At 46.5% G+C, this 20,652-nt stretch overlaps 3 protein-coding genes across 5 annotated transcripts in view; 2 read left to right on the top strand and 1 right to left on the bottom strand.

Annotated features, from left to right (window-relative positions):
* Stag3 (stromal antigen 3) overlaps positions 1 to 7,669 on the bottom strand; it is a 31,183-nt gene extending 23,514 nt beyond the window's left edge. Inside the window, exons 1-4 of one of the 2 annotated variants that reach the window (XM_021222618.1) lie at positions 7,522 to 7,669; positions 6,193 to 6,366; positions 5,524 to 5,620; positions 5,088 to 5,207 (exon numbers count right to left, since the gene is read on the bottom strand). In XM_021222618.1, coding sequence (XP_021078277.1) covers positions 5,088 to 5,207; positions 5,524 to 5,620; positions 6,193 to 6,356 — 381 coding nt within the window. In that variant the 5' untranslated portion in view covers positions 6,357 to 6,366; positions 7,522 to 7,669. The remainder of the gene's footprint in view (positions 1 to 5,087; positions 5,208 to 5,523; positions 5,621 to 6,192; positions 6,367 to 7,521) is intronic. The other variant, XM_021222619.1, reaches the window with a different exon arrangement.
* Positions 7,670 to 8,217: 548 nt separating this feature from the next.
* On the top strand, positions 8,218 to 14,620 carry Gpc2 (glypican 2). Its single transcript, XM_021222641.2, has 10 exons — positions 8,218 to 8,528; positions 9,183 to 9,341; positions 9,675 to 9,997; positions 10,738 to 10,818; positions 11,474 to 11,636; positions 11,930 to 12,060; positions 12,191 to 12,337; positions 12,420 to 12,559; positions 12,654 to 12,823; positions 13,719 to 14,620. The coding sequence occupies exons 1-10, from the start codon at positions 8,363 to 8,365 to the stop codon at positions 13,973 to 13,975; spliced, it is 1,737 nt and encodes a 578-aa protein (XP_021078300.1). The 5' UTR covers positions 8,218 to 8,362; the 3' UTR covers positions 13,976 to 14,620.
* Positions 14,621 to 15,482: 862 nt separating this feature from the next.
* The window catches only part of Gal3st4 (galactose-3-O-sulfotransferase 4), an 8,457-nt gene continuing 3,287 nt past the window's right edge, over positions 15,483 to 20,652 (top strand). The window contains exons 1-3 of one of the 2 annotated variants that reach the window (XM_021222645.1): positions 15,483 to 15,557; positions 16,850 to 16,951; positions 17,152 to 17,455. In XM_021222645.1, the coding sequence (XP_021078304.1) occupies positions 15,550 to 15,557; positions 16,850 to 16,951; positions 17,152 to 17,455 (414 nt within the window). In that variant the 5' untranslated portion in view covers positions 15,483 to 15,549. Of the gene's footprint in view, positions 16,952 to 17,151; positions 17,456 to 20,652 lie in introns of both variants that reach the window. The other variant, XM_021222644.2, reaches the window with a different exon arrangement.

Raw genomic sequence — 20,652 nt, 5'->3', positions numbered from 1 at the left:
TCTCTTATAAGCACAACTTTGACCCTAACACCAAAGAGTTCCAACACAGAGCTTTGAAGAAAATGAGTGGGTCATAATAGAAACCTAGAAAAAAAGTATGAGGAAAGAAGGCACTGAAAGTAATAATTATAAAAAAAAAAAAAAACAAAAACAAAAAAAAAACAGACAGAGGGCTGGCGAGATGGCTCAGCGGGTAAGAGCACCCGACTGCTCTTCCGAAGGTCCTGAGTTCAAATCCCAGCAACCACATGGTGGCTCATAACCATCCGTAACGAGATCTAACTCCCTCTTCTGGAGTGTCTGAAGACAGCTACAGTGTACTTACATATAATAAATAAATAAATCTTTTAAAAAAAACAGACAGAATTATAAGCATTCACTTATAAGACTGAAGGTATCACCAATTATAAAATGGTTTCATGGTTAAAAAAATAACCCAAATAAAAGTAGAATGAAGTAAAATTTAAATTTAAAAATGTGCTAACAACATTGCAGAAATAAGAAATACAATAAAATGTAAAAGTTTACAGCCTATGGCTTAGTAGTAGAGAACACTTGCTGTTCTTACACAGGACTTGAGTTTGGTTCCTAGAACCATACAGTGGCTCACAATCACCTGCAACTTCAGACTCAGAGGACACAGTGCCCTCTTCTGGCTTCTCAGGGCATTACAAGCTAGTTTAGGCACTCATACACATGAAATTTAAAAAACATTTTTAAATCTAATGAAAACAAAAACTTCACTGGATAGGTTACAGGTCAATCAATGAAATGTCCAAAATGCAACTCAGAATGGCTGACAGAAGGTCAAAGAAGTATTTAAAAGATCTATGAAGAGACTGAAACACTCTAACAGAGCTAACTGAATTCTCATATAATAAAATAAATATTCTCATATAATAAAATAAAAAGTCTGGCCAGTGTTATCTGGTCCCTCCTCCTGGTTGCCTGTGTAAAACAGTTCCTATCTGCTGCCTTCAGATCAAGATGAAGAACTATCAGCTCCTCTAGCACCATGTGTGCCATGTTTCCTGACATGATGATAATGGACTGAACCTCTAAACTATAAGCCTGCCCCAATTAAATATTTGCCTTTATAAGAGTTGCCTTGGTCCTGGTGTCTTTATAGCAATAAAACCCTAATAGCTGATTTTCAATAGCAACAAGGAAAGGCATAAAGCAGTGTTAATCACATTTTTAATGTGCTAAGGTAGCTCATACCTGTAACCCCAGCACTCAGGAGGCTTAGGAGGAGCATTTCTGTGTCTGAGTCGGTATGAACTATAGAGTCAATTATACACCAGCCTGGGCTACAGTGAGACTCTCAAACTATAGGGGTATATGTGTGTGCGTGTTTGGGGGTGGGGCGTGTAGCACACACTTTAATCCCACAGCTCAGGAGACAGAGGCAGGCATAACTCTGCAAGTTCCAAGACAGCCTACATAATACATAATTCCAGGCTAACAAGGGCTATATGGTAAGACCCCATCTGAAGAATTAACTTTTAGGATTCTGTATCTAGTATAAGATCTTTCATGAACAAGTTTATTTTTATACAAGCAAAATATGAAAAACTTTATTAATAAAATCTTCTAAAGGGTAATCTGGATATAAAAGAAAATAATTCAATATGGAAGATAGGAGATTCAAGAAATAATGAAGAAAAACTTGAAAAAATATAGGTATATATAAATAAATATATATAAAATAAGATCTAATTTGTTGAGGAATGGGAATAGACAGCACTAAAACAGTATGACATCAGGTATATTGGAGACAGCTGTACTTAAATACACTGAGATCCTTTAAAAGACATTCAAAATGAAGCATGTATTTCAGGGAAACTATAAAAAAAAACAATATAAACCTGGAACACACAAAATGATAGGAATATATTTAAATATATCAATAATGATAATAAATGTACATTGGCTAAATTTCTCTGAGGTTCAGATTAGCAAAAGAAGAAAAATAGTCCAGACATGAAAAAATACATAGTACAACTAGAAGTTTGGTAGAAAAAAAGAAACCAGAGCAATTCTAACCAAAAGCAAAATACAAACAAAGCAATTTTATAAGTGTCAAAATTTAACTATAAAACATTTGATTTACTAAATAGATAAAATTCTAAATTATAAGTTTCTATATAATATGATACCTCATAATCTTTAGGCAAATATGAATATAAATATCAAAGGAATAGCTGAAAAGGTCAACCTTATAGATTTATGTTATTTTTGTTTTGGTTTGTTTTTTCTTGACAGGGTCTCTTTGTGTGACTCTGGTTGTCCTGGAACTCACTATGTAAATAAGCCTGGTCTCTAACTCAGAAATCCACCTGCCTCTGCCTCCTGAGTGTTGGGATTAATAGCATGCACCCCCAACACCCAGACCTTCATAGATTTGTAATATACCTCTCTATATAACTGACTTATCACACAGAACAAAGCATAAAAATTAATAGCAGAAATACCAAAATATTACCATATTTAACATTCTCAGTCTCACTCAAGAGCACACTTAACTGGAAAATATGAACTCTCTTCAGGTGCCTATATAGCAGTTTCAAAAAATTACTACATGCTAGGTCAGAAAGCTTGGCCTGCTTAAGTTTGAAAGACCACATTCTTTCAATACACAACTATAAATTGAGAGGCAAAGAAAACAAAAATACAAACAATAAAACTCCATGCCAGTGGGCTAGAGAGACGGCTCAGAGGTTAAGAGCACTGGCTGCACTTTCAGGGGTTGTGAGTTCAAGTCCCAGCAACCACATGGTAGCTCACAACCATTTGTAATGGGATCTGATGCACTCTTCTGGTGTGTCTGAAGACAACTACAATGTACTCATATGCATAAAAATAAATCTTCAAAAAAACTTCATGCCAGAAAACTTAAAAACTAAAATGATAAAAATCTGTATTACGCATTAATATGAATGGTCCCCAGCATTTATCAAAATAATTAAGTTACAGAATACCAAAGAATGAGTTGCTTAAATTGATTAAGAGCATTGATTAATGATAATGGCAAGTAAATGATTAACATAAAGTTCAGGTTAGCACTGTCTCTGGCTGACATTGGGAACTGAGAGACTGAATAAAGACAGATAAATGCTCTTCAGCTCTTGTTTATTGAATTGAAGGTTAATCACTTGGGTGATTTTTCTTTCTATTACCAGGGACTGAACCTACAAGTGCCTAACATATGCCAGACAAGTGTTGTACATCTGAGCTATATGCCCAGCCTAGTGTTGCAACTTTTAAGTATATATAGGCTTTATAAACTTTTGTTTTGTTTTGTTTTGTTTTGTTTTGTTTTGTTTTGTTTTGTTTTAGACATGATCTCACTATGTATTCCTGACTGGTCTGGACTTACTATATATATAGCCCAGGTTGGCCTCCCAAGTACTGAATCCAAAGGCATGTAACACAAGACTTGCAAAGCTTTATACACTTTTAACTGATATGCGATAAAAACATAATAAAAGAGGGAGCCAGAGAGATGGCTCAGCAGTTAGGAGCACTCGCTGCTCTTCCAGAGGACCAGGTTTAATTCCCAGCACCCACATGGCAGCTCACAACTGTATGTAATGTTAGTTCCAAGGGATCCAATTCCCTCACAGACATACAGTACACAAAGGCAAACACCAATGCACATAAAATAAAAATTATTAGAAAGAATAAATGTGGCAACAGAAAAATATTTAATGTAACTGTTTAAGAAAAGACATATCTAGGTCTTTCTAGGTCACCCAGTGACTCTTCTTATCTCTTCTAGAAAGGTAGAACTGACCCTGTTCTGTGATACCTTTAGAATAGGAACACTCTCCTCTGAGGGCCCTCTTATTGTCACTGTAGGGGTTCATATCCACTGTTTTATCTTTATTGGCTCACATATGCTAGGTAAAATGCCAACAACAAACTAAATTTGTAGATTCTGATCTTTATTGTCTCACCCTACAAAGAATCAGATGGTATCAAGAAACAGGTGAGTTTGGTGTGTGACACATGCCTATTATCCCAGAAGTTGAGAGGCAGAGACAGGCAGATCTCTATGAGCTAAGACCACCCTGACCTACATACTGAGTTCCAGGCCAGCCAGGAATACATTGAGAAATCTTGTCTCAACACAAAGCTGAAGTTTGCCTCTCTCTAAATCCAGCGCAGCCTTTTGCTCACTGAGCTCAAGCAGAAGGAAAGTAAGCAAGGTCTCAATAGAATGGCCTATATAAAGCAGACTCTCCAAAAAGCCACAGGGGGGAAAGCACCCACCAACTAGCTACAGACACTAAGAGTATGCCCTCTTCTGGCAAGGGAAAGAAAGCTCACCATTCTAAGCCTAATACTGTGGCCCTCTTGTCAAAGTAGACCACAAGTCCACAGAATTTCTGGTTTGAAAACTCCCTGTGGAAATTACTCAGGACTTCAAATTAGATCTTCACTTAGCTATTGGTCCTTTGAAGGAGGCAATAAAGACCTATCTGGTTAGCATTTTTGAAGATACCAACCTGTGTGGTATTTATACCAATTTACCTAAAAATATCCAGGTAGTATGACTTATACATGGAAAACACACAAATCCACTATAAGGGTAAACATTTCATTCTCAGAATTACTAGTAGAAAACTAGGGGACAGAAATCAGTTATTGTTAGTTGGTTTCTATTTTCATTTGTATGTGAATTTTTAATAAACATAAATGATAAAGCGGGCTGGTGAGATGGCTCAGTGGGTAAGAGCACCNGACTGNTCTTCCNAAGGTCCGGAGTTCAAATCCCAGCAACCACATGGTGGCTCATAACCATCCGTAACAAGATCTGACACCCTCTTCTGGAGTGTCTGAAGACAGCTACAGTGTAATTACATATAATAAATAAATAAATCTTTAAAAAAAATAAAATAAATGATAAAGCATTAATGCAAGTCAAAATATTTCAGTAAACAAGTTTCAACAGTTCAACTTTTGTAATAATTATAAATAAACTTGTAAAAATTTTCTGGATATAACTATATACTTTTTTAAATATAGTTAAATTTCTTATTGATGTCAAGAGGAAGACGAGAAGAGGTGAAACACTTCTTTACCTGCATGCAACTTCTAGCAGCTTTCACAGCATCAAAAAGGTAATTGGTTGGTGGCACTGATTCATTCTTGCCATTCCCACTAGGTACTATTTGGGACTGCTTCTTCCGATGTTTTGCTGCCTATTAAAATGTAAAAATATTAGCTCTACAAAAGCTGTAAAAATAATGGCAACATTTGATTTCATCATTATCACTTTAGGTAGCCTTAAGTTGTCAATTCCACAGCAATGCTTCCATTATTGTTCCAGATCTTAAGTAACTGGTCTCTTTTTAATGTTGTGAGATTTGTTATCAATCACCTTTTCGTTTTTTAAAGAATTCTGGTATCTCTATCCTAATGTTCTCTCTTCTTCCATTCCATCCCCTGAGTCCCTACCAGGTTTTTCTTTGCTGACCCCCAGACTAGATTCTACCTTAAACAAAATGGCAGACTCACTGGAGCAGCTTTGGGTGGCTGCCTTGCTGCCCTCTTCTTCACATTTCGTCTCAAGCTGTCTTCAAAGTCACTGTCTTCATTAGTTGAGGGACTATCCCTATAAAGAGAATACAATTTCCCTTAAGCATCATCCCATTCCTGCCACATAAAGAGCTAATTATAATTTCCATTTCTCTAACTGTGCCACATCTATATGAGAAAACATTCATATTTTAAGAGATGCAGGACAAGAAAGGTCACTTCAAAGCATTAGAGATAAAAAATGAGGAACTAAAAGAAGGTAAAATGGTTCAAAAAGGAAGCCTGATGACCGGAATTCGACTCCTAGAACCATAGAGCATTTCTTCCTCCCCTTCTTCTCCCTTCCCCTTCTCTACCTTCCATTTTTGTTTGACTGGTTTATTTAGTTTTAGAGCAGAGTCTCATGCAGACCAGGCTAGCTTGAATTCACTATGTAGCTGTCCTTAACCCTCTTTATCCTCCAGCCTCCTTGTCCCAAATTCTGCGATTACAGGTGTGTGCCACCGTATCCAGCTTTCAGTACAGCATTTCTAATACTGTCATACAGCCCCACATATATTACAACCATGCTAGAAAACAACAGAGAGGAAAGCTGCTGGGGATGCAGAAGGGGATCCCAAGTTCAAAGACCTCGCCAACTGCACTCACCATTCTGCAGTCCCCTGTGAGTCTCTGTCATCACAGGGTAGGATGGTGGAGGAACAAGGAGACAAGGCCATCTGTGCATGTCTCACAGACTTTCGAAGTGGGGAGGACTCACTGCCTGAGGAAGAGCCATGGTGCTGGGTGGAAGGTGACCACAGAGTAGGCATGTTAATCCAGCTGTAGGAAAAAAGGAAAGAGTTCCTCCTACTACTACGTCCCTTTCGAGACCATCATCTTTCTCTCCCAGAATGTGGTCTTAGTACTATGGGATAGGGCACCAAAACCATTAGTCAACCTAACCACATTGAGGTATTATGGTCACTACTGCTATAAAGGCTGGCAAACAGAAACCTGAAACTAGGAGTGATGCTGTAGGCCTGTAACTGCAGCTACCTGGGAGGCTAAGGCAGGTTGTTCATCAAATTCAAAGTCAGCCTGGAATTACAGAGTAGCCTATAGCCTGAGCAACTTAGTGAAACCTTATTCAAAATCAACAGTAAAAAGAGGCCTGGGGCCAGGCGTGGTGGCACACGCCTTTAATCCCAGCACTAGGGAGGCAGAGGCAGGCGGATTTCTGAGTTCGAGGCCAGCCTGGTCTACAGAGTGAGTTCCAGGACAGCCAGTGCTACACAGAGAAACCCTGTCTCGAAAAACCAAAAAAAAAAAAAAGAGGCCTGGGGGTTATAGCTGAGCAGTAGATGTTCCAAGACTCTGGGCAGCACCCAACTTTCAGTATGGCTAAATAAATTAAGGCCATAGGACCTGGGTCCAATCTTCAGTATAGGTAAATTAATTAAAATAAATAAGGCCAGAGGATCTAGGGCCAATCTTCAGTATAGGTCAACAAACAAACAAGGCCAGAGGGTTTACACACAGAGCAGTTTCTGAGCAGCTTCTGGCACAAATCCCTCTTAGAGGAATCAGACAGGGGTACACTGGCTGTGGCTTAGCTGCTAAAACCGAACCAGCAAAGCACCTCAGATTTCCATTTCTGGAAATCATTCTCTGACTCTACAGGAAATGGGAGGCTATGAGTGATCTGGAAGTAGAGGTGTCGCTTGAGTTAAGCCACCAACATTCCAACGAGTAAAGCGCGTTCTCTCCTTCCAGAAAGTAGCTACGTAAGGTTGACCCCAAGCTCATTTGGGCTGTCGGGGAGGAGGGGACGGGGTGCGTTCCGTTTATCGGGCTACTTATCTCTCTGAATCAGAAGATGGGACTTCCGGCCTCCATAGCGGACACGCCAGAGCTCGGGGCAGGCAGGAGGGTTGGAGTGCTGCCTATTTGTGGGTCCAAAGGGGCAACCTCACAGTTTGAGCTTGGAAGAATGACCTCTAGATGAACACGGTTGAAGAAAGGTCACCACCTCAGAGGTCCTTTCAGGGCTCAGTGGACATCCCACCCCTGACGCGAGACGCCCGCCGCAGGCAGCTGCTCTTCTTCCTCTGGTGGCGGGCGGTTAAGTCTTAGAAAAACGCGGGGAAGGCACGGGATAAGCCGTGCGCAGGCGCGAGATTAACTGGTCTTCGCGCGGCTGAGAAGCGTCGCGAGACTTGGCACAGCGCGAGCTCGTGCTGACCACGTTCCGGCCTCACGGCGCGCTCGGCTTCGAGCGGCCACCAGGCATGTGGCGCGCAACCCTGTCACGTGGGCTCTAGCGCGTGCCGGTCGCTCCATCCCGGTCACGCCTCCTTTACTCCTATGTCCCCTTCCATTGGCTGAGCGTTTGCTGCTGCCTTCAATCCGACTCCTCAATTGCAATAGGCTCAGTTTCACCCAAACCCCGCCTTTCGAGCAAAATACCACGCCCCTTCCCGAGACCCCAACCCCTACCCCGCCGGCCTCCGCTGTGCGGGCCGCGTTCCGCCCCCTGCCGAGTTGCCGTTCCGCATTGGCTTCACCGCTACCCTGCCCCCGCCCCTGGGGCCGGTTTCTTCTTATCATTGGCGGGCTACCGCTCCGGGCCCCGCCCCCTGTCCCGCTCCCCGGCTCCCATTGTCTCCGCAGATGCCTCCTGGTCCAGCTACCGTGCTGGGGTCGCTCAGTTTTAGGGGACACGCTCCTATTCTTTTCTTCGAGACGTCCCGCGGCCGAGAACGGGGTTCTAGAGTTCCGTGGACTCTTCTTTCCTCCTTAGGACCCACTTTGCCCCGTCCCAGGGAGGAGAGCAGCTATGTCCGCGCTGCGACCTCTCCTGCTCTTGCTGCTCCCTCTGGGTCCCTGTCTAGGGCCGGGACATGGGAGTGAAGCAAAGGTCGTCCGGAGTTGTGCAGAGACTCGGCAGGTGCTGGGGGCCCGGGGATACAGTTTAAACCTAATCCCTCCCTCCCTCATCTCAGGTGAGAAGAAAGAGGGAAGAGTCAGGGGTGGGAAGGGGCGGGGACGGGTCCTCCCCATCTCACAATAACTCTTTCCTTTCAGTGACCATTAGGATGATTGTTTCATCTGTTACGCATCTTTATTCTCCAGTTACTTCCTTCCCGGGATCACAATAAACCTGCTGCTCATATAATAACTCTCATTCAATCCCCACCCAAGGAATTCCCTTCTCTGTAATTAGCACACCCGTTAGTATCTTTTTAACAGCCAGAAATGGCCTTGCAATTCCTGTGAGCTTCTTTTATGACAATACTTTCTTGCTTACCAAGTAGCCCCACCCCTACAAATCCCGTTCTTCATTCCATAGATGTCCCATAAGTCCCTGGAGGAGTGGGGTGTGCATTGTTGGGGAGGGTTACCTGAAGACCCTCTGGTCACTAATATGGCCCTCAAAGCAGCTGTTCAATAGATGATCCCATTACAAATAGGAGTGAAGCTGAGATGGGTGAGGGACAATAAAGGACAGTTCAGGTAGGGCTGAAGGGGCAAACAAAGGAAAAAGCCACCGGGCAGGTGGAAGACAAAATCAGCCCCCAGAGTTAGGCAGGGGATGAAAGGAAATTCCAACTATCCCTTCTTGCCATCCAGTACTCCGCCCTGTCTCCTCTGTCCAGGTGAGCACCTGCAAATCTGTCCTCAGGAGTACACCTGCTGTCCCAGTGAGACAGAGCAGAAGTTGATCAGGGATGCTGAAGTCACATTCCGTGGCCTGGTAGAGGACAGTGGCTCCTTCCTCATTCACACACTGGCTGCCCGGCATAGAAAGTTTAATGGTGAGGACCTTTGGGGGGGGGGTCCCCAGATGTGCTTCACACCTCTTTTATGTTTATGCCTTGCAACCCCCACCCCGCTCCCCCTTTCCTATTCCTACCTCCTGCAGTCATAAGCAGGCCACCCCCACCCACCCCAGCACTCCCTGCTTCTTTCCCATCCCCACTCCACATTCTCTCCAGGACCCTGCCCTTCCTTGTTCCTGGTCTGCCAGATCTCCGACTTACTCAGCTTCTAATTCTTTTGCCTCTTCTTTTCCTCATTCCCTCCTGCCTCTGCCCTTTTCCTGCTCTCCCTGTCTCTGTCCCCTCTTCTCATCCCTCCACCTTTGTTAGAGTTTTTTCGGGAGATGCTGTCTCTATCCCAGCATTCTTTGGCCCAGCTCTTCTCGCATTCCTATGGTCGCCTGTATTCCCAGCACGCCGTCGTCTTCAATAGCCTGTTTTCCGGCCTGCGAGACTACTATGAGAAGTCTGGCGAGGGGTTAGATGACACCTTGGCGGATTTCTGGGCACAGCTCCTGGAGAGAGCCTTCCCTTTGCTGCACCCACAATACAGTTTCCCTCCTGACTTCCTGCTCTGTCTTACTCGGCTTACTTCAACTGCTGATGGCTCTCTGCAGCCCTTCGGAGACTCACCCCGCCGCCTCCGCCTACAGGTGAGGAGGTCCCACAACCTGAGCTTCAGCAACCTCCGACCCTAGTGACCTCTAATTTATGAACTGTCATCTCTAAGACAATCACTCCCTTTTGTTCCCATGTCACCTCTGACCTCATGACCTGCATCTTAGCCTTCTCTGACTTGGTGATCCCCATCTCAAGCCCTGGTTACCTATGCCTGACCCCTTGGTCTCCTTTAGCTACATTCTTTCCCTACTTTTATATATACACTTGGCCCTCCACCCTCAGCTACTTTCTGCCAACACCTCTCTAATCCTAACACGGTCACTTCCCGTGGTTCAACTAAATAAGAATGGGCACCAAAGTTGGGAATCATTTTCACTTACAGTATCACATTGAATTATCACCATAATAGTTTGAGGTAAATGAGAGCATCCTTATTTTACAGAGGATAAAAACAGGGCTCCCAAACAAGTCTCAAAGCCAATAAGTAGTGATGCAAGAGCTCACACCCTCAGTCTTCTAACTTTAGGTTCAGTGTTCTGATACACATTCTACCCTACCAGCTCTTTGCAAACAGCCAGCCCTTCTAGACCATAATTCCTTTTGGCCTATTGAATCCCTCTCTATATCACCCAACAGTATACCCACCCCAAGTTAACCCCACAAACTCAACCTCCTCCTGTCTCTCACTCCAGTCTTGACTAACTGATCATTTTTGTGGGTTTGTTTATTTGTTTGTTTGTTTGTTTGTTTTTCTCATCTTCTTTTCCTCCAGATAACCAGGGCTCTGGTGGCAGCCCGGGCCTTGGTCCAGGGTCTGGAAACTGGAAGAAATGTGGTCAGCGAAGCACTTAAGGTTAGAGGGGACCCTGAATATGGTCAGAGCCCAGGGAGTGAAGAAGACAGGCACCAGCTGGCAAGAGAGGCCTAGAGCTGTCCCTAATCTGTTCCTGGGCTCTGGAGTTCCAGAGGACATCAGGAAGGAAGGCCAGAGTCAGGCCTCCCCAGGGTGCCTGACATGATCTCCTGTGACTTCTGGTCCTCCCTCTGGTGACCCACATGCCTTCTGCTGATGTTTCTATAACAGTTTGACATTGGAGTGAACCCCTCAGGGTCCCCTCCTTCCTCCCTGCTGCTGAAGATCTCTCTTCATCACTGGTCCTGTCCCCAGCCTCACCTCCTGCCTCCCTCCTTTGTCCTCAGCCTGGGCTCACTCTTGGCCCTGAATCCTTCCTTACCACCTCCTCCTCCTATCACCCTAGTCAAGCCCCACTCCTGAACCAGAATCAGCAACCTTTTCTCTAGGTACCCCCTTCTCAGTCCTGTAGCAGTCCTGTGCTATCACCAGGTGCCACATGAGGTCACCAGCCACAGTTGTTCACATCCAGCTTCCACCAGATAGCCTGGGGAGGTGGGTCAGGCAGGATCTTTGAGCTCTCTGTGCCCAGCACCAGGTTTGCTAAGAATAGCCTGGGTGTTCATGGATGCCCAGACCCATTTTCTACCCACAGGTACCAGTGTTGGAAGGCTGCAGACAGGCCCTGATGCGTCTGATTGGCTGCCCATTTTGTCGGGGAGTCCCTTCACTTATGCCCTGCCGGGGCTTCTGCCTCAATGTAGCCCATGGCTGCCTCAGCAGTAGGGGACTGGAGCCTGAATGGGGCGGATATCTGGGTGAGGGGCCTCAAGAAGCCCTAGATGGAGGAGAGTCCTGAGTAAGGAGAGGGTGGCCTAAAACCAAACTGGGGAAAGAACGGGGGGGGGGGGGGGGGGGGGGGAGGGGGGGGGGCAAAAAAAAAGAGGGGGGGAAAGGGGGGGGGGGGGGGGGGAGGGGTGGTCTTATGCAGTCCCACAGCCCACCTACAAGCAAGCAAAGTGCTCTTTCCTTTAAGGCCCCAGTGAGATGTGTGGGAACATTAAATCAGTGCTGTCCCCTATCCCCTTTCTCTTTCTCCCCTTCCCTCAAGATGGTCTCCTGCTGCTGGCTGAGAAACTCCAAGGACCGTTTTCCTTTGAGCTGGCTGCGGAGTCCATTGGGGTGAAGGTCTCAGAAGGCTTGATGCACTTACAGGAAAACAGTGTAAAGGTGTCAGCCAAGGTATGGCGAGGGAAGGGTGGAGGTGAGGTGTGGGTGTCAGGAACAGTAAGGCATATAGCGGACTGTAGTTTCGGAGGCAGGACCCTGATTTGCTTCAGAGTGACTGTTGAGGTCTTTCCCTGTATTGTAGGTGTTTCAGGAATGTGGGACCCCCCATCCAGTGCAGTCGCGTAGCCGGCGAGCACCAGCACCCCGAGAAGAGGCTAGCCGGTCCTGGAGGGCTTCAGCCGAGGAAGAACGGCCCACAACAGCGGCAGGCACTAATCTGCACCGCCTGGTTGGTAGTGGAGCCACCGGGGCTGGTGGGTGTGGCAAGACAGCTGCTCACAAGTGCTGCAGCTTTGGTTTCTGTCGCGCAGGTTTGGGAGCTCCGGGAGAGACTTAGCCGAGTAAGGGGCTTCTGGACTGGACTGCCTGTAACCGTGTGTAGTGACTCCCGCATGGCAGCAGATCTCTCACAGGAGGCGGCACCCTGCTGGACTGGAGTTGGGAGAGGCCGGTGAGTCTCGGACTCTGGCGGCTCCGGGAGTCTGGAGGGGAGTCTGGAAAGAGGGAAGGCTGCAGCCGGAGCTCTCGGGGTACTGTGCTCTCAGGTATATGTCGCCTGTGGTCGTGGGCTCCTTGAATGAGCAGCTCCACAACCCAGAGTTGGAGACTTCGAGTCCCGATGTCCCGACACGGAGGCGGAGGCTACATCTCAGAGCAGCTACTGCTCGAATGAAGGCGGCTGTGCTGGGTCAGGACCTTGACATGCATGATGCGGGTGAGGCTCAGAAACCCACTCCGCATGGCCCCTTGACCCAGGCCCTGATCCATTGCCTCCCAAGTCCCTCCCACTATCCTCAATCTTCCACTGCTGTGAGCCAGCTCTGGAGCCCAGCCCATTGCCTCTCAAGTCTCATCTTGCATTTGGAACTTCCCATTGCCCCTTGACACCACCCCAACTGTGCTTCCAGTCCTGCCCATCCCCCTTCCAGTCCCACACATTGCCCCACTAGCCACCCTTCCACCCCTCGCCCCCGCCCCACATTAATTAGCTTCATTCTTTTCTATTCATTTAAGCCTTAAGTGCCTGTCTCAAAGGTCCCCATCCTTGACTGTGGTGGGAGACACAACAGTTCCTACAGACAAACTGAGGAAACTTATTTTAAAGAACTGGGGGTAGGGGAGCTAGCTGTGCTGTCACTGGGCTGCCCCACCTCCACCCCACCCCAACCGGTGAAATTAGCCAAAAAGAGAAACAAGCACGTTCAACTTTCCTTCTGTTGGATACACTCTCATTCCTCCTCCTCCCTCCCCCATTCCCGTTTCTCTACCTTTGTTTTCTGGCTTCTTGTCTGCTTGCCCTCCCCATCGACTCTTTCTTTTCTTTTTTCTGCTCTGTCTTTTCCAGTCTCCTTGCCTTCTCCCCCATCTCCTTGTCTGGTGTGTGATTATGCGTTTCCTCCCTGGTATTCCTGTCACCGCTCACAGTTGTGTGTCCTTCTGTTGCCTCTCTTAATCTCCTTTGTGTATATTAATTATACAAAGTAATAGATTTCATTTTGACATTTTCATGCATATATATAAAAATGTGCTTATGGTTTATCTCAGTTTCCATTTGGAATCTCTTGCTCTTCCTTTCTACCATCTACCTCTGATCCTCTCCATCCACACAGATGAAGATGCCAGTGGCTCTGGAGGGGGACAGCAGTATGCAGATGACTGGAAAGCTGGGGCAGTGCCTGTGGTTCCCCCAGCCAGACCTCCAAGGCCACCTCGTCCTCCCCGAAGGGACGGTCTTGGAGTGAGAGGAGGAAGCGGCAGTGCCAGATACAACCAGGGCCGAAGCAGGAATCTGGGGCCATCTGTTGGCCTCCATACCCCACTTGTTCTCCTCCTGCCCTCAGCCCTGACCCTGCTTCTACTTCGATAACGAGGGAGGGGCGCCCTAGCATCAAAAGGCTTGGTGGCCCTTTTCCTTCCACCTCCCTCAGCCAGGCATGAGGAGGAGTGGAAGGGGGCTACAAAGAGGGCAGAAAGGGACTTTGTGGGTGAATGGCTGGGGCCCCAAATCCAGGAGTTTCCAATTAATGGGGTGGAGGTAGATGGGTTTCATAATATTTATTTTTTCATTTGGGAACTGGGGATGTTTATTTAGGAAGGATGGTTCAGCTCTTTTAAAGCCTTTGGGCTCACTGATGCAAAAGGTGGGGGGTGGGGTGGGAAACGGGGTTGAAGGAACTTGAAAGTGGGGAGGGATGGTACTATTGGCATGGGGGTACCTGGTATTGAAAATGGACAAATAAACTAGCTGAGAGTTTGTCACTTGCCTGTAAACCCGTTATTATTTGGAAGACTGAGGCAGGAGGATTGAGAGTTAGAGACGAATAAAGCTAGGTGCTGACAACAGGAAGATGGGTAGGGCCTGAGTTTTACTGCCTCTTTTAAAATCATCTGTTTCTTAAGTATGGGGGAACCCATCTAGTGACCTTTGCCATCCACATCCTTCACAAGCTTCCACTTCATATTTCAGTGTTCATATCAGTGTCTATTGGTAAATAAATAATTTATTGGACCATGTGTATGGCTCTGTGTGTGTGTGTGTGTGTGTGTGTGTGTGTGTGTGTGTGTGTGTGTGGATTTGCGTGCCCGCACACACACAGAGAGACCAGAGGAGGACATGTCTTGCTATATCTCTCTGCCTTATTCCCTGGAGAGACAGACAGGCATTCTCACTAATCCGGATGCTAGGCTGGCCGCCAGAATGCTCTAGTGGTCCTTTTATCCTCCCATATCACTGGAGTTACAGGGAAGATGTGCTTGTGAGCAAGCCGTGTCTTTACAGGGCTATAAGGGATCTGAACTTGGGTCCTCATGCATGTACAACAAGTGCTTTTCCTCCAGTCTCTGTTCCCCTGGACATCTATAACTGGCCCAATTTCTACCTGCTTCTTGCCTCTTGGAGTCTGTCACTTGGGAGCAAGCAGCTCTAAAGAACAGCCCTGGATTTCCCAAGCCTGAGGTAGGAGTATCTTAATATAGTAAAAAAACACTTTGGAGATCAAACAAGTTACATGAGGAAGTGCCTGTAAAATGCTCAGAACACCAGGCCTGCTTAGATCACACACCACTGCTCCTGCCTTCAGGGTAAGGGCTGCTCTTCCTGCAGCCTCTCTGTCTCTCTCCCTGTCTCTTCACCTGAATAAATCTCTTGTTTTGTGGAAGCCAAAAGAAAAATTGTAATTGATTCCTACTTGAAAGGAGGGTAGAAGTGACATCTTTCAAAAGCAGCCTAGACGCTCTTTCCCCAGCGGACTGGTGAAGGGAGGGCGAAACCCAGAAAGACTGATCAATGCCCAAGCAAGCAAGTGGCTGCTTGGACCGGCGGCACAAAGGGAGGAGAGGGGGAGGAGTCTGGGTGCTGAGAAAAGTTTGTGGGGCAAGTTGATCCAAGAAGCCGGGGCGGTGGCTGGGGAGCCTGACCTGGTTTTTTCGACTGCGCTCCTTATGGCCTGGTGAGTGCCTAGAGAAGCTCAGGCTGGAACCAGTGGAGGGAACCTTTGAATTTCTGGAGGGGTTCACAGAAGACCCTTAACAAAGGGCTGGAGACAGAGGCAGCACTCACCAAAGCTTCAGAGGGAGAGCTGGGATGAGGAGCTCGAGGTGGATGGTAGGATATCGAGTTTAGCCCGGGATAGAGGAGTGAGTTCTCGGCTGAATCCTTGGGGCTGTGCTCCGGGGAGGGAGCCAGGGATAATGCCAGAAGGAGGCGGACCTCTGGATAGCAAGCTTGGATTCTTTCCGTTTGGGTCAGCCTGACTAGTTCTGGAAAGGAGGCTGTTTAAGCATGTCGGGAGGACCCTGATCTTTGATTATAGGGTGTGATCTGAAAAGATGGAGTTACACTCCAAGTTGATCAGGAAGCTTAAGGCCGGGAAAGAAGAATCAATTAATCAAAACCCCCTCCCTTTCTGCTTGCCGCCTGTGCTGATAATTAGGATTACGAAGTGTGATGTGGTGTGTATGGAGACTCTGTAGACCCACATCTCCATCAGCCCCTTTTAGTCTTTAGGATCTTCCATGTAGTGAGTGGGTAGCAGCCTTGCCAGCAGGAACAGTGGCTCACCATGCAGTCCACCGCCCCCCATCCCTCCTGGGTTACCCAACCTGTTCCTATCTGGTCCTCCATTCCTTCCTAAAGTTTCTCCCTATACTAGCTACAGAAGGAGGATTGACAGAGGGACTCAGAAGGCAGCCAGGACCTGGCTTGACAGTGCCAGGCTATCATCATCAGCCAACAGGTTCAATTTCATTTACTGTCTGTTTCATTTGAGATCTGGGTCCTGGCTTTATCTCCTTCCCTGTTAAATGTCCAATGCTTAAAGGGGGGTGAGTACAATTGAAGAGCTAGGAAGTGGCAGTGGGCAAACAAGGTTGGCAGCAAAAGGAATAGATGCCAGGTTATCCACAAGGGTCCAGTGTAAAGAAGGTACACACACACACCAGGCTACTCCCCATCCCTGCCTCAGGTCTAAGTGGTAGAAGAAGAAAAGCTCCTTAGACTCCTCTCCTTCCCCCTCATTTCCCTTCTAGACGCTGACAGAGGCAAAAATCTGCTAACTCAGGGGGCAGACTCAACCAGGGCTGCAGGGAGGCCTGGGGAATGATCCCCTGATCTCCAAAAGGTGCCTTCCACGGCTGTACAGCCATCTCCAGCTCTTTCTGCCACTCATGGCTCTTGACCCTGGCTCTGTTCCTATTTAATGTCACTTCCCTTGTGACACATGGGCCCTCTGTCTCCTGCCAGGACCATGAGGCTCTGGAGGCCTCGGAGCCTGGGGGTGGCTCTGGGAGTCTTCATGACCATTGGATTTGGCCTCCAGTTCTTGGGGGGATCGTTCCAGAAAAGGTGAGTCCCTATCCTGTCCTACCTCTCTGCCTATAACCCTCCCCCAGCCTACTCTTCCTTGATCCTACCTGGGGATATGACTCTAGGGGGTAAATCTCAAGGGTGGGGGTGGGGGTTCCTACTGTCTACTCATTACAAGGGCCCACCTGCTCCACATAATGCTAAGGGGCAGGACATTTCCCTCCCTATCTTTTTTCCAGGCTACCTGGACTGCAGCTCCGACAGTCCTGGATCCCTTCACTGGAATCAACTGTTAAGTCTTGCCTACCCCGACAGCGACTTGTGTTCTTGAAGACACACAAATCTGGGAGCAGCTCTGTGCTCAATCTCCTTCATCGCTATGGGGACCAGCAGGGGCTACGTTTTGCCCTGCCTGCCCACTACCAGTTTGGCTACCCAAAGCTTTTCCAGGCTTCCAAGGTCAAAGGCTACCATCCCCAGAGTTCGGATACCCAGAAACCTTTCCATATTCTGTGTCATCACATGAGATTCAACCTGAAAGAGGTGAGGAGGTATAGTGAGGGGAGAGTCGGAAAGAGAGCTCCTCAGGCTTGTTGCCAAGATCTGTAAGAGAGGGGTTCCATGCCATGGTCTGGGGGTTCACTCGAAAGTTGGACCCTGAGGCATAAAGGTGAGGTCTCCTATTGCTCTTTCTACAAATAGCCTTTCTCTGGGGCGGGTGTAGTGTTGGGAGCCAGGGTCTTCTCTTAACTGAGATTCGTGTGTGGAGGGTACATGTGCTTAAGGAGGCCAGAGGTCAATCCCACATGTGTTTCTCAGTCACTCTTCATCTTAGTTTTTGAGACAGGGTCTCTCACTGAACCTGGAACTTGCTCATTCAGCTAGACTGACTGGCCAGAGAGTCCCTAGGACCCTGTCTCCATCTCCCTAGTGCTGTGGTTATGTGTAAGCACCACATTTGAGACTTCTCATCAGTTCTGTGTTAAGCTCTCAACAAAATAAAGAATAGTTGGACTTTTAGAATTCCAGAACTGGAGAAGTTGAGACAGGATGCAGCTGGAGGTCAGACTAGGGATGTAGCACAGCTGACAGGGTTCTTGTCTAGCATGCAGAAGCCCTGGGCTCAATTCTTAGCACCACATAAACCAAATATGGTGTACACACTTTTAATCCCATGACTCAGGAGGGCAGAAGGATCAGGAGTTCAAAGCCAGCCTCAGCTACACAGTCAGTCTAGAATACAAAACACCTTGTCTTAAAAAAATTAAAAACAAAACAGTTTAAGGCCAGGCTGAGCTGCATAACCAGACCTCTCTCTCAAAAACAAACAAACAACAACAAAAAGAGACCCTAACTCTGATCCCCCCACCCCAAGAAAAATTTCTTATGTGAGAGATAGTACATTCTCTCACAAGCTTAAACCAGTAAACACTTGTCTGAAAGAAAATAAAGCACACTAGCACTGGGTGTGGTGTCTCACACTATAATCCTAGCATCATGAGGGATAAGGAGCACTTAGAAGAAGAACAGAGAAAGATCGATGTAGTGGGCAAGGAACACAAAGGAAATATCAGAAGGGGGTTACAAGTCAAGACTTATTATACATTCAGCTTTCTCCTCTGTGTGTGTGTGTGTGTGTGTGTGTGTGTGTGTGTGTGTCCCTCTGTCGGTGTTTGTATGTAGCTCATGTAGGTCAGACTAGCTTCAAACCTACTAGGTAACCGAGGATGACCTTGAAGTCCTGATGCTCCTGCCTCGTCTCCTGAGTGCTGGGTACAGGTATGCACCATCACTATCAGTTTATGCAGTGAAGGGGATAGAACCCAGCACTTGGTGCATGCTAGGCAAGCACTCAACAAGTGAACTAATTCTTCAACTCGGAAATGCTTTGAGGGGAACCTTTTTTTTTTTTTTTTTAAGAAAGTTGCCATTACGAGCTCAGAATGTCCTAAAACTTACAGCAATATTTCCATGTCAGTCTCTCAGAGTGCTAGAATCGTAAGTATGAACCAGAATGCCTGGCAAACGTCAGACATTCTTGGTGACTTTTCTTTTCTTTGCTTTTTGTGAAGTACTGGGGACTGAGCCCAGGGCTCACCCACACATTCTTCACAAGCACTGCTGACCTATATCTCCAGCTCAGATTGTGCATGCTTAGAGAAAGCAAACCATCACAAAGTACATACATGTGTATCAGGAGGGTACTGCAGTGACTAGAATAGACAACTGCCAAAACACTTTAGTTTGAAATAGGCTCTTGCTATATACCCTGGGCCTTCCTTAAATTCTCAGATATCCTCTTTCCTCAGGATTACAGGTGTGAGCCACCATACCCAGCACACCCTTGTTGAAGGCAGAGCAGGAGACAACTGAGGACTGTGAGGATGATGTTAGGGGCAGCAAGAGGCCTCTGTTGAAATTTCGAGAGGCAACTGTCAAGTTTGGGATGATGACAAGGATCACTGAACTAAGTTCCTCCAACAGCTGAGAGATGAACTTCTTGTCATCACCACTGACTACCTACTATGTTCCAGGCACTTCTACATTCTTCCAGATATACTGATCCAGACTTACACTATAAGAAATGAAGGCTCTAATAACATCAGTGAAATGCCAAAGTCATACAAGTAACAAATGGTAGAACTGGGAAGTTATTTTGGATACCAGAGACAGTTAACTTCTACTAAAAAGAAAAAAAAAAAAAGGCCAAATGCTCTGTCCTCTGGCCATGCCCATATTAATGAATGAAGAAAATGAAGAAAAAAAGCATTCAGTTGAAGGAAAGGTACTTAAAAACAAATCTTTCATTTGTAGGCCGTTTATGTGCACTCCTGTGATACAGGCATCTGTGTGCCATGGTGTGCAATAGAGCTCCAAGGACAACCTTGCTGTTGTTTCTCACCTTCCACCTCATTTGAGATGGGGTCCTGTTTTGCAGTTGGTGGCCATGTACTCCAGGCTAGCTGGTCTGTGAGCTTCTGGGGATTCAAGAGTCTCCACCTCCCATCTCACCACTAGTGATTACAGAGGCATGTTCCATCCAACTTTATTTAGTGGGTCACGGGGATCCAAACTCAGGTCCTCACTCTTGCACAGCATGTTATCCACTGAGCCATCTCTCCAGTCAAGCATAGCTCCTTAAAAAAAAAAATTGTTTTTTTTTCTCAGTAATTTTTGTCTGTTTTGTTGTAAATCCCCACTCTTAAATCATCTCTCTATGAAATGACATCTGTTAATATAGTTTCCAGATGCACATAACCCCTTAAATCCTAAGTAGGTTCCTATTAGCATTTTGGAGATTGATCCAAACTTCTGTTTTCTTCATCTCAAAATTTAGTGTGTGTGTGTGTGTGTGTGTGTGTGTGTGTTCCATGCACATGCCTGTGCACGTGAAAGGAGGCTTGGAGAATACGTCAGGGTTCTCTGCCTATTTCTCTGAGGCAGGGCCCCTCTCTGAACATGAGGCTACGTTCTCAGGCTATCTCTGCTGCCACTGAAGGTAGGCTTACAGGCATTTGCAGAGATACCTGGCTCATTACATGGGTGCTGGGATCTGAATACCAGTTCTCATAAGTGCGGCGTAAAATGTCTTAACCATTGAGCCATCGGTCCACCCTAGGATGGTAATTCTTTTTTTTTTAAATTAGATATTTTATTTACATTTCAAATGCTATTCCTAAAGTTCCCTATACCCTCCCCCGACCCTGCTCCCCTACCCACCCACTCCCACTTCTTGGCCC

The sequence above is a fragment of the Mus pahari genome, chromosome 23 (assembly GCF_900095145.1).
Source record: "Mus pahari chromosome 23, PAHARI_EIJ_v1.1, whole genome shotgun sequence".
Taxonomy (NCBI): domain Eukaryota; kingdom Metazoa; phylum Chordata; class Mammalia; order Rodentia; family Muridae; genus Mus; species Mus pahari.
The sequence above is the reverse complement of the archived record's forward strand: the minus strand, read 5'-3'. Positions and strand labels throughout refer to the sequence as shown.